Source organism: Anolis sagrei, chromosome 1 (genome assembly GCF_037176765.1).
Source record: "Anolis sagrei isolate rAnoSag1 chromosome 1, rAnoSag1.mat, whole genome shotgun sequence".
Classification (NCBI taxonomy): domain Eukaryota; kingdom Metazoa; phylum Chordata; class Lepidosauria; order Squamata; family Dactyloidae; genus Anolis; species Anolis sagrei.
In genome coordinates, this window is record NC_090021.1 from 174929540 (window position 1) to 174947432 (window position 17893).

A 17893-nucleotide genomic window follows, 5' to 3' on the forward strand; every position below is an offset into this window, starting at 1 on the left:
CCCCAGTGAGATCAGGTCGGCTCCATCCCTCCTTTCCTTAGGAAGAAATTAAATTTGGCCAGCAGGCATGACAGCACATTGGATGTCAAACTGGACTACATGATTGTGATAATGATGGAAATGGCTATATGATTATGATAATAATGTTTTAATTGTTTTAATCAATTTTTTTTTATTTATTGTTTATATTGCTGTTATACTTGTCATATTTGTTGTGGCATCGAATTGTTGCCAGTGTAAGCCGCTCTGAGTCCCCCCCCCCCCCCTCCGGGAGTTGAGAAGAGCAGGGTAGAAATGTTGTAAATAAATACATAAACTGCCCGTCTCAAAGAATTGGAATTTCAAAGTTTTCCTTTTATACTCATACAAAAGATTTATTTCTTTGTCATGATCCAAAAGTTTTACTATTTATCAGCTAAGGGAGCAAATTACAAAATTACGTTTAAATGTATGTATTGAAACAGGCGTACAAAGTTTGGTATATCTATTCTATACTGAGGGAGATATTTAACCCACCCATGAAACATTTAGGATTTGTATAAACCAAACCCGAATTCCTTATAAACTGATGCAGCAAGTTAAGACAACTGGAGAGACTGGGCTAACATGCAACAACTCATTTTTGGCAAGGAGCTAGTGATCTTTCCAGAACAACATGAAGCATGAATGAACAAGTCAAAGGAAACCCAGTATGAAGCTTCAGAGAACGAGGCAATTCAAGGAGTCTAAGAGTTTCATCCATATTAGAGCTGCTCTAATACAAAGAGTGGGAGTCCCCGGTGGCGCAGTGGGTTAAACCGCTGAGCTGTTGAGCTTGTTGGCCAAAAGGTTGCACCTTCGAATGCGGGAAGCAGCATGAGCTTCCTCTGTTAGCCCCAACTACTGCCAACCTAGCAGTTCGAAAACATGCAAATGTGAGTAGATCAATAGGTTCCGGGAAGGTAACGGCGGGAAGGTAACAGCGCTCCATGCAGTCATCCCGGCCATATGATCTTGGAGGTGTCTATGGACAACGCCAGCTCTTCGGGTTAAAAAATGAGATGAGCACCACACCCAGAGTCGGACACGACTGGATGTAATGTCAGGGGAAAACCTTTACCTTTATCTCGCCTGAGTTTTAATCAGTTTTAATCAGTCTCTCTTTTAACCATTACATGTAGCCAGCCCATTGTCATTGTGATTGTGCCTATTGTAATTCTATATTACTATGTTTTCACATGTTTTATGTAATTATGTTGTTGTTTATTGTTTGCGTTTTCGGTTTTATTTTATCGTAATTTGCTGTCAGGGCTTGGCCTCATGTAAGCCGCTCCGAGACCCCATTGGGGAGATGGTGGCAGGGTATAAATAAAGATGAAGATGATGATGATGATGATGATTATTGGGTTGTTGTAGGTTTTTTCGGGCTATATGGCTCTGGAACTCTCTCCCGTTGGAGATTATGTCTGCCTCTTCCCTCCTGACTTTCAGAAAGCTGGTAAAAACCTGGCTTTGGAATATAGCATTTGCAGAATGATAATCGAGTCAAAAACGGCTGACCACACTGGCAGATGGTGATGATTTTGTGATTTTATTCTGATGATCTGGCTTTTGTAATTCTATGATATTGTATGATCTGTATTTTAATGTATTTTGTATTACTGTATTATGATGTTATTATGTTTACTATATTTGTGTTGAATTTTCTGCTGTTAGCCAGCCTGAGTCCCTCTTTGAAGCTCGAGAAGACCGGGTTATAAAAGCTCTAAATAATAAATAAATAAATAAATAAATAAATAAAGTGACGCATTTAAGGTGGAATCAGGTGTCAAACAGGGATGCGTTATTGCCCCAACTTTATTCTCCATCTTCATCACTATGATACTTCACTGGACCTGCCACATTGTCTGGATGCCCGACCACCATCTTCCAAAGCAGTTGCTCTACTCCGAACTCAAGAATGGAAAACGGAAGGTTGGTGGGCAGGAAAAGAGATTTAAAGATGGGCTCAAAGCCAACCTTTAAAACTCTGGCATAGACACTGAGAACTGGGAAGCCCTGATCCTTGAGCGCTCCAGCTGGAGGTCAGCTATGACCAGCAGTGCTGTAGAATTTGAAGAGGTACGAATGGAAGGCAATAGAGAGAAACGTGCCAAGAGAAATGCGTGTCAAGCCAACCCTGACCAAGATCACCTTCCACCTGGAAACCAATGCCCTCACTGTGGGAGAAGATGCAGATCAAGAATAGGGCTCCACTGTCACCTACGGACCCACCGCACACTGCACACTGAACCTGGAGGACCATCCTACCCGGACAACGAGGGATCACCTAAGTAAGTAAGTATCTGGGTGACATTTGGAAACATTCTAAACATACTCTTTTTTAAAAATAGGCCTAGCCCAGCCAAGGTTATACTTTCCACACCCTTGTAGAAATCTGTAGAAAAATGTAAGTTATTTAACCCTTTGACCTTTCGTCAAAATGTATGTTTTGTTCACTTACATTTTAAAAACTGAGTTGCACTTAAGCGCCTGAACAGGTTCTATTTGTAACCACTTTGAGACTATCAAACAACAAAGTAAGATCTCAGCAATGTCTTGAGACATAATGAGTTTGAATTAGCACATGCCACTTTCAGGACTTTGATTAAATACTGAACAATTCATTTAGGTGGCACTGCCCAAGATTGTGAAACACCGGAATGTAACAGGATTGAGGTCATGACGTAGGTCTTCTTTAATGAGCCGCTTCAATTAGTGATGACTATTTGTTAGTTCATGTTTTTAAAAAGTCAATTACACTAATCCCATCTCACCAGTCCTCATTTAAGGAGCCGTGAGTGGAAACCATAACCTGCCTATTTTTTTATTCCAAGGATGAATGAACTGCTGAGCTACTGTTACCCTCTCCCAAGTTCTTAGAACTGTCTCCTAAAGACTGAGATCATGATTAATTACTCAGTTTTAATCATGAGCTTCTATGGTTTCTTTTATTAATTAAATCTGCATGCATTTGCATGTATATGAAGCCATGATTTAAAGGGGGGGATTCCAATGACAGTAGGCTGCATTTGTTTTCCTTTCCTGCAAGAAAAATGTTTCCAGAATGAAAACTACTGGGAGCACGGACCAAAGCTAATATAATTTGCAGAGGTTTTTTTAAAAAATCAAACAGTTGTGATCAAGGTGATTACTTGAAAAAATATATTAACTATTAATTGCTTATATATATATTTTTAAAGCAACCATTGGTTTTCATCATACTTTTAAAGATACTTAGTTTAGGTTTTTTCGGGCTGTATGGCTATGGTCTAGAGCAGTGTTTCTCAACCTTCCTAATGCCATGACCCCTTATTACAGTTCCCCATGTTGTGGTGACCTCCAACCATCCAATTATTTTCGTTGCTACTTCATAACTGCAATTTTGCTATTATTATGAATTGTAATGTAAACATCTGAGATGCAGGATGTATTCTCATTCACTGGACTAAACTTGGCACATATACCCAATACGCCCAAATTTGACTACTGGCGGGGTTGGAGGGGTTGATTTTGTCATTTGGGATTTGTAGTTGTTAGGATTTATAGTTAACCTACAATCAAAGAGCATTCTGAACTCTGCCAATGATGGAACTGAACCAAACTTGGCACGCAGAACTCCCATGTCCAACAGAAAATATTGGAAAGATTTGGTGTCTGTGACCTTGAGTTTTGGAGTTGTAGTTCACTTACATCCAGAGAGCACTGCGGACTCAAACACTGATGGATCTGGACCTAACTTGGCATGAATATTCAATATGCCCAAATGTGAACACTGGTGGAGTTTGGGGAATATAGATCTTGACATTTGGGAGTTGTAGTTGTTGGGATTTATAGTTCACCTACAATCAAAGAGCATTCTCAACTCCACCAATGATGGAATTGAGCCAAACTTGGCACACAGAACTCCCATGACCATCAAAAAATACTGTAAGGATTTGGTGGGCAGTGACCTTGAGTTTTGGAGTTGTAGTTCACTTACATCCAGAGAACACTGTGGACTCAAACAATGATGGATCGGGACCTAACTTGGCATGAATATTCAATATGCCCAAATGTGAACACTGGTAGAATTTGAGGAAAATAGACATTGACATTTGGCAGTTGTAGTTGTTGGGATTTATAGTTCACCTACAATCAAAGCACATTCTGAACCCCACCAATGACAGAATTGGGCCAAACTTCTCACACAAGACTCCCATGACTAATAGAAAATACTGTTTTCTGATGGTCTTTGGCGACCCCTCTGACACCCCCTTGCGACCCCCCTAGGGGTCCCGACCCCCAGGTTGAGAAACACTAGTCTAAAGGCATTCTCTCCTGACATTTCACCTGCATCTATGGCAAGCATCCTCAGAGGTAGTGAGGTCTGTTGGAACTAGGAAAAAGGGTTTATATATCTGTGGAATGACCAGGGTGAGACAAAGGACTCTTGTCTGCTGGAGCTAGGTGTGAATGTTTCAACTGACCACCTTGATTAGCATACAATGGGCTGACTGTGCCTGGAGCAAACTTTTGTTGAGAGGTAATTAGATGTCTCTGCCTGCTTCCTCTCTGTTGTTGTGCTGTTGCAATTTTAGAGTTTTTTAATACTTGTAGTCAGATTTTGTTAGTTTTCATGGTTTCCTCCTTTCTGTTGAAATTGTCCACATGCTTGTGTATTTCAATGGCTTCTCTGTGTAGACTGACATGGTGGCTGTGAGAGTGGTCCAGCACTTCTGTGTTCTCAAATAAAATGCTGTTTCCAGGTTGGTTCATCAGGTGCTCTGCTAATCAAGGTGGTCAGTTGAAACATTCACACCTAGCTCCAGCAGACAAAAGTCCTTTGTCTCACCCTGGTCATTCCACAGATCTATAAACCCTTTTTCCTAGTTCCAACAGACCTCACTACCTCTGAGGATGCTTGCCATAGATGCAGGCGAAACGTCAGGAGAGAATGCCTCTATACCATGGCCATACAGCCCGAAAAAACCTACAACCACCCAGTGATTCCGGCTATGAAAGCCTTCGACAATATACTTAGTTTAATTTTAAAATCACCACCTTTTATACCTCTAGGAGCCATTTATATGCTCCTCTACAGGATTTCACGTGTAAAGCCATTACTGAGTAACAAGATCAGATCTTTAAAATGCCACATGGTTAATGCCAATCTACTTGACAACCTTGAGAGACTTTTAACAACCTCACCACAATAAAATGGGAAAGCATGGGTGACTGTCTTTTTAGCATAGAAAACCGCCCTTCTTATATCATCAGCAGTCCCATGACGAGTTCTGCCTCCCCATCACACTCACACGTGGAAACCTAAGAGCTGGCAATACATTCCTCACAAGGTCAGTATTACTTTTTTTTTTAAAACCAAGAGAAACAACAATATCTGAAAACCAAGAGACTCCTTGCCTTGTCCAAAGTGACATGTGACAAAACTGTTCTGCCCCAAATCCCATAGGCTACAAGAGACTGTGCTTCGGGTTAAAACTATTTATTTCCATGGGATAAAATTATTCTGTCCCAAACCACATATGATATAAGACACTGCTGATGGTTGAGCAATGAAACAGAACAAGAAGCTTTGATAGTTCCCATCCCACCTGTTTTTCAGGTATAACCACGAGAGTAAAGTGCGATAAGAGGTAGGAGCTTCGAATACAATTGTTGGCCCATGTTCAGAGTTCCCTCCTTTCAGGACACTTCTGCCTCTTTTCACCCAAGGAGAGCTATTATGCATGACAGACAAAAGTAGTTTAACTCATATGATGAGCTCAGTGCGTCTGCATGCTTAAAAAGAGGTTGGAGTGTCCTAAGAGGGGGAAATTGCTCAATGTGATAACCTAGAGAAACTTTGAAAACTAACCACTTGTTTTCTTCCACCATTTACTAAATATTGCAGCATTAATTAAAATACATGGAATAGAAACCAGTCATAATAATAATAATAATAATAACACTTTATTTATACCCCACTACCATCTCCCCAAGGGACTCGGTGCGGCTTACATGAGGCCGAGCCCAAACACAACAATGCAAGCAATAATAACAACAATACAAGCAATTTAAAAAACATAAACAATAAGATATACAACATTATCAGTAAGACAACACACAATTAAAAACAGTGGGAAGGCCAAATGTAGAGTTAAAATTGGAAATAATGCTGGGACATGGATGAAAAGGTGATACTGGTGTTTGTGGAAGGGCATACGAGCAGACCTAAGGAACATAAAGTGCTTTGGAGGACAAAGTGCTATGGGAACATTATTTCGGGAAGGCACACTGGAACAGCCACGTCTTCAAGCTCCTCCCGAAGACTGCCAGAGTTGGGGCCTATCTGATGTCTTTAGGGAGTGAGTTTCAGAGTTGAGGGGCCACCACCGAAAAGGCCCTCTCTCTCGTCCCCACCAATCGCGCCTGCGAAACTGGTGGGATCGAGAGCAGGGCCTCTCCGGATGATCGAAGGGATCGTGTGGGTTTGTATACAGAGATGCGGTCACACAGGTAGGCGGGTCCCAAACCGTTCAGGGCTTTGTAGGTAAGAACCTGCACCTTGAATTGGGTCCGGTAGATGAATGGCAGCCAGTGGAGCTCCTTGAACAGCAGGGATAACCGCTCCCTGTAAGGAGCCCCAGTTAACAACCTGGCTGCCACCTGTTGGATCATCTGAAATTTCCAGGCCGTTTTCAAGGGCAGCCCCACGTAGAGTGCATTGCAGTAATCCAGTCTAGAGGTGACTAAGGCGTGGACCACCTTGGCCAGATCCGCCTTCCCGAGGTCATGTTGGCCTCTTTCTCTTTGCTACAGTATCAATGAGTAGAAGTTTTTTGTTGTGGGCCTCCAAGTCATTTCCAACTGACAGTCACCCTACTGAGGACTTTTCTTGACAAGATTTGTTCAGAAGGGGTTTGCCACCTCCTTCCTCTGACACCGAGACAATGTGACTTGCCCAAGCTCACCCACTGGGTTCCTATAGATGAGCGGGATTTTGAACTCAGTTCTCCAAAGTCTTAGCTTAACACACAAACCACTATACGAAACTGGAGTAGAATGCCCCACAGCTACAAACTATCCCCTACAGTCAGAGAAATTTACCCTCAATCGTGGTTTGTTTGTTTTGGGTTTTTTTTTTGCAAATAATAGGTAGAAATATGTTTGGTAGAGCAGATCAAGAGAGGTCATCAGATGCTGTTGGATCTTTCTGATTCTTTTGAGAGTTATCAATTGTTACCTAAAACTATTACTTCATTATTATTATGGGTCAATTCAAGAAGAAGATCATATTTATCATAGTTTTCAAAACTTACTACAGACAATCCCCAAGTTACAAACAAGATAGGTTCTGCAGGTTTGTTCTTAAGTTGAATTTGTATGTAAGTCAGAACAAGTGTATTTTTTTAAGTGTAACTCCAACTAGATTTTTTTTCTCACATGAAGTGTCTTTATTTTCCTTTAGCCAAGTGTCCCTAACAGCCTCTTCTTTTAAACATGGACTGTCTACAGACATCACATTCAACTCCTGGAACAATTCCATTAGCATTGCCTCTGAAAAATCCTGCAAATCTCTTGGGAAGATAGGGGGGCATATGTCAGCATGCTGGAAGAAGCAAAGACCACCAGCATTGAAGCAATGCTCCTATGCCATCAACTCCTGTACTGGCCACATTGTCCAAATGCCCTAACACTGTCTCCCAAAGCAGTTACTCTACTCCCAACTCAAGAACGAAAAATGAAATGTTGGTGAACAGGAAAAGAGATTTAAAGACAGGCTTAAACCTAACCTTGAAAACTGTGGCATAAACACTGGGAACTGGGGAGCCCTGGCCATTGAGTGCTCTAACTGGAGGCCTGCTGTGACCAGAAGTGCTATGAAATTCAAAGAGACATGACTGGAGGGTAAAAGGGTAAAAGGGAGAAACGTGCCAAGAAGGTGCATCAAGCCAACTCTGACCGGGATCACCTTCCACTTCCGTCCTCACTGTGGAAGAACATGTGGTTCAAGAGTAGAGCTCTACAGTCACCTACAGACCCACCGCCAAGACACTATACTTCAAAGGCCATCATACTCGGACAATGAGGGATTGCCTAAGCAAGTAAGTAACTTTTTGTAATTCCTTGGCAATCCTAATATTAATCTCTCTCTCTCTCCCTCTCTCTCTCTCTCTCAATCTATTGACTTGTTTTGGAAAGCTTAGGTGGAAACACCTTTTCCCCAGGATAACTCTTCCAATTTCTCTCACTTCTTGTTGTCGCAGTCTTAACTATGAGTTGTTTGTAAGTCGGATGTTTGTAACTCAGAAACTGCTTGTAATTTACTTTTAGAAAACAAACACATTTTACCATGTATACCAATCATACATACATAAACTTTATTTCACACCATACATTTGACCATCTCAGCTTGTTTGCATGCTTTTCTTACACATGGAGGAAATTCAGAAGATTTTAAGCATCCAACAACTGTTGTAGTAGAGTCTGTTGGCAATGCTGCAACTGGTAGTAGGAGTGGTAGAGGAGGCAAACGGGGCACCCAGGTGTTAGATGAGGAGCAGCAAAGGAAGAGAATTCGGGAGATTCTTATGTCACCCACTGATGAAGAATCCTTTGAAGGTTTCTCCAAGAGTGAAATGAGTGAGGAGGAGGAAGGAGATTCAGATGGCAATAGAGGCACTAAGAGGATTACTCGAGAGCAGGAGTCAGACGAGGAGCGTCAGATAAAGAAGATCCGGGACATACTTACTGCTCCCACAGAGGAAGAGGATTTCATGGATTTTTCTGGGAATGATGGGTCTGGGAGTGATGGGGATGAAGAGGAACCACTGGATTGGACCAAGGTACAGGAGGTTCAGAATGTATGTACTCAACCAACTTCCAGTGACACTTTTGCGGGGTTTTCTGGTGGCGGGGATTGGCAATCTGCTGATACTGTGGAATCGTGGGGAGACCTAAGTCTTGACAAGAGGTGGAAAAGTTGGAGGGATGGGCATTGGCATTCAGCTGTAGAAGCTAAGCCATCTGATAGTGATGAGGACGGGGTGGAGGGCAGCTCATCATCGGATGATGAGCTGTAAGATAAATGAAGGCACTGGAATGATAGAACTTTGCAGCAGGTGAAGTGTTGGTTTCGTGCCTTGGGTTTTGTCGCTGCTGCTTTCCTGTTGGCCTTGGGTCCTGGATCTGCAGGTTGCTGTTTGCTTTGTGTACTGACCAGCTTGGATTCTTGTAAGTGCAGATTTCCCCTCTCCTTGACTTCAGACTGTTTCTGACTTTGCCTTCTGGACTTTAGAACTTTCAACTGGGATTCCTTCAACTTTGGACTGCACCTGGATGACGGCTTCTCTTCACGGCTCTTTGTTTGCTTGTTTTCTTTGAACTGTATGATTTTGGTGCATTTTGCGTCTTGTTTAATCCGGATATTTTGCCAGTTTAATCCGGTTCATTTTCTGAGTTCGTTTTTTAAGCTGGAAATTGCTACAAACTTTGAGTTTTGACCAGAGGCACTGAAGCAAGTGTTTCTGAGTCCTGTTTACTTTGCTTTAAGAAACAATTGTTTTGAATATGCTCTTTAAGGCATCTGGGTTCCGACAACAACAATGTATCATCCTTTGTGACACAGAATTTAATAATACTGATCAATCACAATCCCAAAACAACAATGAAGTCTGTTTTCCAAAAGTAAAAATAAAATAAAATAGCAGAGCATAAAGATTAATCTGTAATGTATGTGTAATGATGCTGTTAAACATGAGACTGTGCAGGCAGATATACGACACATGCTGAATTAAGAGATGGATCTTAACAAAATGGGTTTAATCCACACACTAAGACGGATTTATTCAACTGGCTTGGCCTTTGAGGTCTATTGTTTGAGAACAGCAGAGCTCTGGATGGAAAGAAGCTAGATGCTCACACTAGAAATAAATAACGGGATGACAAGAATGAACTCTAGACTGGGGGGTATGGCGTATCAGGATGTACTGTTAATACCTGTGGAGGACACTAAGAATTCAACACTGAACACAAAGCAGGAAAAAAAATCACCAGTGCCAGGTCCGTTTTGTTGGTCACAGGCAGGCCCGTAGCCAGGATTTCGTTTCGGGGGGGGGGGGGGCTAAAAAAATTTCGGGGGAGTTTTGGGGGGGGGCTGAGTTTCGGGGGGGGGGGCTGAGTCTGAGTGAAAGAGGGTCTAGCCTAGCAAACCTTTTGTATTATTACCCCAATACCCCCATGCATATGGGATATATTGATTATGGTGATCAGATCATGATATGAATAAACATAACAGTTTAAATAATGCACCAGTAAGGCCTTTTCGCGAACCACCATCAGAATTTCGGGGGGGGCTGAAGCCCCCCAAGCCCCCCCCCCCCCCGGCTACATGCCTGGTCACAGGTAAAGAGCAATCAAAAGCAATCAAAAGCAGGTCAACCAAGAAGATTGTTGTCTGCAACAAGCAGTGTCCTTTCAGACACAAAGACTGTTGATAGCCACACAATGTGGATGGACCGTAGCTGCTGCATATGCCACAAACAAACAGCAATGCTGTAGAAAGGGAGGTCCTTCTGATTGAAAGCCGAACACATCAGTTAAGAGTCTCAGAGTAAGGCTAACCTAAGTAAGCCTGGGGCTGGTCAAGAACTGGATGGGGGGCCAAAAAGTCAAAACAATGCGATACCTTGCATTGTTTCTTTTGCTTTGTGTAAAGAAAGGCAGGTATACAATATTGTTGCCATGTGCTTTCAAGTCATTTCAGACTCATGGTGACCCCAAGACACAAGATGCACAATCCATGGATATAAAGAGCCAACTGTACATTACATCACAATAAATACTACATCATTATTTCAACGAAATATTTTGTGAAGAGTAAGCATCCTTCAACGCGTCATCACTGAAGTCCTTGGGGAGCATTGCAATGACACACTCAATTTAAATATTAAGTCAAACTACATTTAATGTAATCCAGCAATGAGTTGGCATGACATCCAAACAGTCAAAGCACTGGATTGTTGTAGGTTTTTTCGGGCTATATGGCCATGTTCTAGAGACATTCTCCCCTAACGTTTCGCCTGCATCTATGGCAAGCATCCTCAGAGGTAGTGAGATCTGTTGGAACGAGGAAAAAGAGTGTATATATCTGTGGAATGACCAGGGTGGGACAAACGTCAGGAGAGAATGCCTCTAGAACATGGCCATATAGCCCGAAAAAACCTACAACAACCCAGTGATTCTGGCCATGAAAGCCTTCGACAATACAAGTCAAAGCATTGATATGACTATCAAACCATCCCTTCAAGCTGGATTGGATTCATGAAGCCAAAAACCCCAGGTCTACAAAAAAGCCCCAACACATTCTGAAGTACAGTAAGTTCAATCCTTGGTAGGGTATGATATACAAAATGAACCTAAATATCTGTCTCAAAGACACATTGGATATGTGCACACCTGTCCTAAATCCAATGTGGTGCTGAAGTGGGCAATGTGGAACAACAGAACTTCCTGAGGGTCCTCTTGCACCACTTGTGGTTTCCAGACGACAACTCTCAGAATGTGTTCCAGGCCACCAGATCTGATTTAGTGGAGGTTTGCGGTAGAAAAGAGATGATCTCTCTCTCTCATTTCCTCTGAATTACCCATTAGAGGAAGTCCAACATTGTATATTTTTTTAAAGAAATGATATTGATTTACTGACCACTGAGATAGAAAGGGGTTGTAATTGTGTATCTTGCCAGTAGCCACAATGTCTGAAATGTATTAAATAATAGATAAAAACCTTTTATTCATTTTGTCATTGTTGTTACAATGTGAAGCCACCTACTCAAAAATCCCAGACAAACAACAATCCCAGGCACACCAACTCAAATGCAAGGCTTACTGAAATCAGGGATCAAGAGAGAATATTAAGCCTCCTGGCCCACCCAACCCGCTTCGGCCCACCATGCAGCCCCCAAGTTTGAAAGTTTGCCCATGCCTGGCACAGAGGTATATTGAATAGGGCAACCCTTTCTACGTAGGCATGCACCAATTCATTACACAGCCTGTGGCATTTTCAACATGTCAGTGTTGACATTTACATCAGACATTCACACAACGAGAGTTGAATAGTGAAATCCTGCAGATGAGGATCCATGCTGCCCAACTCAAGCAGCCTCCGCATGTGGCCTACAACCTGGAGACTGTCTGGTGCTGTCAGGAAGCTGTAAACATAAGGTTTACAACCTCTCCCATTTTCCAAGACTCTTTACAACACATTGTTCAGGAATGACATAAATTTAAATTTAAATTAATTCAAATTTTTCAGGACAAGATGCAACAACTCGACTAAGAGTGACTTCATTTTGAGGGCCTCCAAGCAACAGACAAGACTTGATGAGATGAAACATATGTTTGGGGGGAAAATCTCTGTAACAACCACATGCTGTTTATAGCACCACAGAGTTACAAAGCAGGGCCGCTGAGTACACATACAGAAGAATGCTTTTCCATCCTTTCTGAATAATCTGATTTCAATTGCCCAGTGAAATCCTCTATCATAAAGAAACAGAACATAATTTTGCTGCATGTAAACCACTGACGGTGATTTCCCTGCCGGAACCAGAAAGGTTCTCCCCACAGTATGTTTCTTCACACTATCACCTTTCAGAGACCTTGAATGCTGGAAACATTCAAAGAGAGGGCTGAGTAAGTCTTCCCCGCAATATAACCTAGCTAAGTGGAGCCTCCATATTCAGAGATCCTATCCCCATGAATCAGTGCTTAGGAAGGTTAGCTTCTCAAGGGCAGAAGGCATCCAAACAAGGAAGGACTCTCCCCTCCAAAATACACTTTCCCAGGCTCTGCTCTCAGGCCCCTTCTACACTACTATATAAAATCCAGATTATCTGCTTTGAACTGGATTATATGGCAGCGTAAACTCATATAATCCAGTTCAAAGCAGATATTGTGGATTATCTACTTTGATAATCTGGACTATATGGCAGTGTAGAAGGAGTCTCAGAGCCACCTATGGAGAGAATAGAAGTACTGGGTTATTGTAGGTTTTTTCGGGCTATATGGCAATGTTCTAGAAGCATTCTAGAAGAGGACAGAAAAGAGGACATAAAAGCATTCTTCTGTGTGTGTACTCAGTGGCCCTGCTTTGTAGCACTGTGGTACCTCTGTGGTGCTGTGAGCTGAGAGGAGACCTGATAGCCATGTATAAATATGTGAGAGGAAGCCACGGGGAGGAGGGAGCAAGCTTGTTTTCTGCTTCCCTGGAGACTAGGATAATGGCTTCAAACTACAAGAGAGGGGATTCCATCTGAACATGAGGAAGAACTTCCCGACTGTGAGAGCCGTTCAGCAGAGGAACTCTCTGCCCCGGAGTGTGGTGGAGGCTCCTTCTTTGGAAGCTTTTAAACAGAGGCTGGATGGCCATCTGTCAGGGGTGATTTAAATGCAATATTCCTGCTTCTTGGCAGGGGGTTGGATTGGTTGGCCCATGAGGTCTCTTCCAACTCTTTGATTCTCTGATTCTCTGATTCTATAGTGAGGTCCTCACAACCTCTGAGGATGCTTGCCATAGATGCAGGCGAAACGTCAGGAGAGAATGTCTCTAGAACATAGCCATATAGCCCGAAAAAATACTGCAACAACCCAGTGATTCCGGCCATGAAAGCCTTCGACAATATATAACAGAAGTATTCCAAAATGGGGAGGGGAAGAGTCTGGAATCCCGAACACTTTTGGTCACAAACATTTCTGATTAGAGATATATATTTTTCCCAATTTTAAAAAATTACAAAAACAAATAAAGAAAATCAACAATACTTCTGCATATATAAACAGAGATAGTTAAAAAGCACATATCAAACTGCCCAATATATGCCTCTATTGACATATAAAGCAATTAGCAGTATATAACAATGTTGTCGAGGGATCGGTCATTGGACAGATTCTTACAAGCTTCTGACCAGAGTATATATATTTGTGGGAGAGGGAAAGGTTCTATGGATAGGTTTGGAAAATATTCCCTAGACATCATGCTTGACATCAAGTTCTGAGAGTGCCTTTTACTGTGAGAAGATCCAACCAGTCCATACTTCAGGAAATAAAGTCCGACTGCTCACTGGAGGGAAGGATAGTAGAGGCCAAGATGAAGTACATTGACCACATCATGAGAAGAAAGGAAAGCTTAGAGAAGACAATTATGCTGGGGAAAAAGGAAAGAAAAAGGAAGAGGGGCCAACCAAGGGCAAGATGGGTGGATGGCATCCTTGACGAGACTGGATTGACCTTGAAGGAGCTGGGGGTGCTGATGGCCGACAGGGAGCTCTGGCGTGGGCTGGTCCATGAGATCACGAAGAGTCAGAAACGACTCAACGAATGAACAACAACAACATCATGCTACAGGTTTTCCCAGCTGCCACTGCCAGTAATGAGAGTAGAAAGAGAGACGAACTCCCCTGCCTGGTTCCAGGAAAACATTAGAAAATCCACCTAAATATTAGGAAGAACGTCCATCTGTCGAAACGGGTTGTGGAGAAAGGGCTTGAATGGGATGGCTCTTGGGGTCCCTTTATGATTGCGAATCCTCGCACTGAAGCAGGATGAATGTGGAAGGGCAGACCAATTTCCATCAGTAATCAGCAGGTTTAAGGGCAGAAGCCAAGAGTCATCCCTGGACAGCTCCTTTGGGTCCTTTAAGGACATCCATTTCCCCAGATCACTGGAGGAAGCCTGTCACTATCAAAAATCCTGAAACATGGAATGAGGGGAATAGTAGATAGATAGTCACTGACCATATCTATATAAATAAAAATGTAATGTTCGTTTGTGGGATTAACAGAATGCAAAAACCACTGGACGAATTGACACCAAATTAGGACACAAGACACCTAAGAACCCAATGTATGTCCTTCACTCAAAAAGAATTGATTTTGCCATTTGGGAGTACTCCACCAATGATGGAATTGAACCAAAGGTGACACACAGGACTCCCATGAGCAACAGAAAACACTAGAAGGGTTTGGTGGGCATTGACCTTGAGTCTGGAAGAGCACATTGGACTGAAACAATGATGGATCTGAACCAAACTTGGCATGGATACTCAATATGCCCAAATGTGAACACTGGTGGAATTTGGGGGAAATAGAATTCACATTTGGGAATTGCAGTTGCTGGGATTTATAGTTCACCTAAAATCAACGAGCATTCTGAACCCCACCAATGACAGAATTGGGGCAAACTTCCCACACAGAACCCCCATACTTAAGGCCATTCAGTCCAACTCCCTTCTGCAGGGCAAGAAAATGTAATCAAAACCTTCCTGACGAAGAGCCATCCAGCCATAGATATAGATAGATAGATATGATTCACACAGAGAGAGATATAATATTGTAGATTTGAAAGGGACCCCTAAAGAAGGACAATGATACGCTGCATGATCCAGAGTAGGCAAACCAAACAATCTCCACATCAACACTGACAAAGAAACAACAAGAAATACTGTTTACCCACAAACAGAAAGAAATTACATCAATTAGAAACCATTACTTATTTTCCAGATCACAAGACTGGGCCACAGCAACGTGTGGCAGGGGACAGCTAGTATCTATATAAATAAAAATGTAATGTTCATTTGTGGGATTAACATAACTCAAAAAACACTGGACGAATTGACACCAAATTTGGACACAAGACACCTATCAGGCCAACAAGTGACCATCACTCAGAAAAACACTGGAAAACACAGCAGAAGGGGCTTTAAAAGCCAAAAAACTATATATATGGTTTTGTGCATGTGTTATAATGTAATTTTTGTTTTTTGTTATATATATGGTTTTGTGTATGTATTATAATGTAATTATTATAATATATATGTGTGTGTGTGTGTGTGTGCGTGTTGTTGTTGTTGTTCATTCGTTCAGTCGTCTCCGACTCTTCGGGACCTCATGGACCAGCCCACACCAGAGCTCCCTGTCGGCCGTCACCACCCCCAGCTCCTTCAAGGTGAGTCCAGTCACTTCAAGGATGCCATCCATCCATCTTGCCCTTGGTCGGCCCCTCTTCCTTTTGCCTTCCACTTTCCCCAGCATAATTGTCTTCTCTAAACTTTGCTGTCTCATGATGTGACCAAAGTAATTATATAAAATATACACACAAACATATACATAATTATATACACACACAAAACACATATACAGACTGGGCCACAGCAACAAATGGCAGGGGATGGCTAGTCAACAATAAAAGACAAAAACAAAGAACACACAGACAAATAGACAAATAGACAAATAGACATGAGCCACTATCCTAAAACTCCTTTAATAGTTAAAAATAAAAATGACAAAACTTGGTGAAAAAATACGTTTAGTAAAAATGGGATGACATTACAAAATGAAAGCGGGGGGCGAAGAGTGACAAGAGTAAAAGGATCAGTCGGAGAACCTAGGTAAGTTCAATATCATGACAAGGGACTCCATTCTGTGACTATAGAGATCTCTGGCTTTTATGATGCATTTGGCTAAGCAAAGGACTAAAGCAGGGGTCCTCAAACTTTTTAAACAGAGGGCCAGGTCACAGTTCCTTGAGCTGTTGGGAGGGCTGGATTATAATTTGAAAAAAAATATGAATAAATTCTTATGCATACTGCACATATCTTATTTGTAGTGCAAGAAACACTAACAATACAATAATTAAAATAAAGGACAATTTGAACAAATATAAACTTATTAGTATTTCAATGGGAAGTGTGGACCTGCTTTTGAGATAGGGTTGTTGTTGGTTTGTTGTAGGTTTTTTCGGGCTGTATGGCCATGGTCTAGAGGCATTCTCTCCTGACGTTTCAAGTCGTTTCAGACTTAGGTTGACCCTGAGTGAAGGCCGGGCCAATGACCTTGGAGGGCCGTATCTGGCCCCCGGGACTTAGATTGAGGACCCCTGGACTAAAGTGTTGATTCTCCCCAGAAAGAAAATAAAGACAGTTTGGCAATTGGATCATAGAATCACAGAATCAAAGAGTTGGAAGAGACCTCATGGGCCATCCAGTCGAACCCCCTGCTAAGAAGCAGGAATATTGCATTCAAAGCACCCCTGACAGATGGCCATCCAGCCTCTGTTTCAAAGCTTCCAAAGAAGGAGCCTCCACCACACTCCGGGGCAGAGAGTTCCACTGCTGAACGGCTCTCACAGTCAGGAAGTTCTTCCTCATGTTCAGATGGGATCCCAGTTGGAGAGGTTGTCAATACTGGGATCTCACCTTGACATACAGACAGCAATCAGGCACAATATATGGTACGGGAATCAAATATATTACACATCAATCAAACACAATAGGAGGCAGCCAATGGGGGTTTTTAAAGGTTTTTTAGGCCCACCACCATCAGGGCTGCAAAGACAGGGAAGGAGATTCCACCTGAATATTAGGGAAAATGTCCTGACTGTAAGAGCAGTGGAACTCTCTGCTTAGGAGTCTGGTGAAGGATCCTTCTTTGGAGGCTTTGAAACCGGGTGGCCATCTGTCGGGAGTGCTTGGACTGTGCCTGGCAGAGTGGGCTCACCTGACCAAGGGCTCCTTCTCCGGGAGCGCGGCCGCCCTCTCGCGCCGGCAGCATCCGCACGCGCAGCACCAGGCGCCCAGCCAATCACTGAGCCCCATCGAAGCAGGAAGGAAGGAAGGGGCAGAGGGGAGCCTACCAGGAGGACCCTCCGCCCCGCATCCTAGCATCCAGCTCCCTTCTCTTCCCACGCCGCGGTGTGCCAGGAGCCCGCTTGACGCATGCGCAGCGGATCCCCATCCCCGCAGCGGAGTGTCTAGAACAGCTCTCGTGCGCTACCTACTGGAAAAGGACGGCACGGCACGCTGAGACTGGGAACCATTCAAAGGTTGTCGTCACACCAG

At 42.8% G+C, this 17893-nt stretch overlaps 1 protein-coding gene across 1 annotated transcript in view; it reads right to left on the reverse strand.

The window, feature by feature from the left end:
* MREG (melanoregulin) overlaps window positions 1–17783 on the reverse strand; it is a 57845-nt gene extending 40062 nt beyond the window's left edge. The window contains exon 1 of the mRNA XM_060781447.2: window positions 17553–17783. Coding sequence (XP_060637430.2) covers window positions 17553–17719 — 167 coding nt within the window. The 5' untranslated portion in view covers window positions 17720–17783. The remainder of the gene's footprint in view (window positions 1–17552) is intronic.
* Window positions 17784–17893: the final 110 nt, after the last annotated feature.